Source organism: Haliaeetus leucocephalus, unplaced genomic scaffold (assembly GCF_000737465.1).
Source record: "Haliaeetus leucocephalus isolate CR32 unplaced genomic scaffold, Haliaeetus_leucocephalus-4.0 Scaffold830, whole genome shotgun sequence".
Taxonomy (NCBI): domain Eukaryota; kingdom Metazoa; phylum Chordata; class Aves; order Accipitriformes; family Accipitridae; genus Haliaeetus; species Haliaeetus leucocephalus.
Window position 1 is genome coordinate 1,774,589 of NW_010973266.1, and position 1,042 is coordinate 1,775,630.

General features: G+C 49.7%; 1 protein-coding gene across 1 annotated transcript in view; it reads left to right on the forward strand.

The window, feature by feature from the left end:
• Window positions 1-28: 28 nt before the first annotated feature.
• Window positions 29-1,042, forward strand: part of EBF3 (early B-cell factor 3) — a 119,586-nt gene continuing 118,572 nt past the window's right edge. Inside the window, 2 exon segments of the mRNA XM_010582011.1 lie at window positions 29-217; window positions 809-969. Of these exon segments, the coding sequence (XP_010580313.1) occupies window positions 29-217; window positions 809-969 (350 nt within the window).

Here is a 1,042-nt window from a genome sequence, read left to right on the forward strand (position 1 = left end):
GCGAGTGCCTAAACCCCACGCTCCATATATGGCCGCGACCCCGCCCACCGCCTACGTCATCAGTGACGACACCTCTCCCGCGGTGGCGGGGGCCCGGCTCCCGGGGAAGGGCGCGCTCCTCGGGGAGGGAGGGCCGGGCTCTGCGCGCCTCCGTCCATTCCGTGAGACGCCACGGGCCCGCGCCCCGTTCTCCCGTGTGCCCGGGAACACCTCCGCGGTAATCAGTATTTTTTTTTTTTTCCCCTTGTTTTTTTTTTTTTTTTTTTTTTTTTTTTTTCCTTCTCCCCCCTCCGTTTATTTGTCTTTTGGAGCAGGAGAGCCTTGCCAGAAAGTGGTCGATTCAGCAGTGTCCTGAAGCTTTTTTTTTTTTTCCGAGGCGGTTTTACTAGGATGACACCACGTTGAGCGCGTCTGCAAACAACAACAAAAATATTTATTCTTTTACCCCCCCTCCCCAAAAAAACAACAAAAAAAAAGCAACCTCGCAGTGTCGCCGGCTGCAGTTACACTTTTTCTTTCTTTTTTTTTTTTCCTTTTTTTTTTTTTTTTTTTAACACCCAAACTGGAACGCCATCCAACTCGCTGCACAGAAGTACTCAGTAAATTGTTTATGTCGTGCCAATACAGGACAGATTGAAGAAGGAAGCAAGACTTGAACTGGGCTTTTCTCCTACTGATCACAGGGAGTAAAGTCATCTCTTATATTCCAGTCGCCAAGGAGAGAGAGAGAGAGAGAGAGAGAAAATCAAGCAACAACCAACCCACCCCGTATCTGACATTTCCCTCAATTTTAACCCCTTTTGGTTAGGAGCTGGTTTTGCCCAAATTTGTTTTAATGTTTGGGATTCAGGAAAATATACCAAGAGGTGGGACGACCATGAAAGAAGAACCGCTGGGCAGTGGGATGAATCCCGTCCGCTCATGGATGCATACTGCTGGGGTAGTGGATGCTAACACGGCCGCCCAAAGGTACGTCTGCCAAATCCTCTCCCGGCGGTTTTCTCCTCCTGTATTTCTCATCCCGGCCGTAAATCCCCCCCCC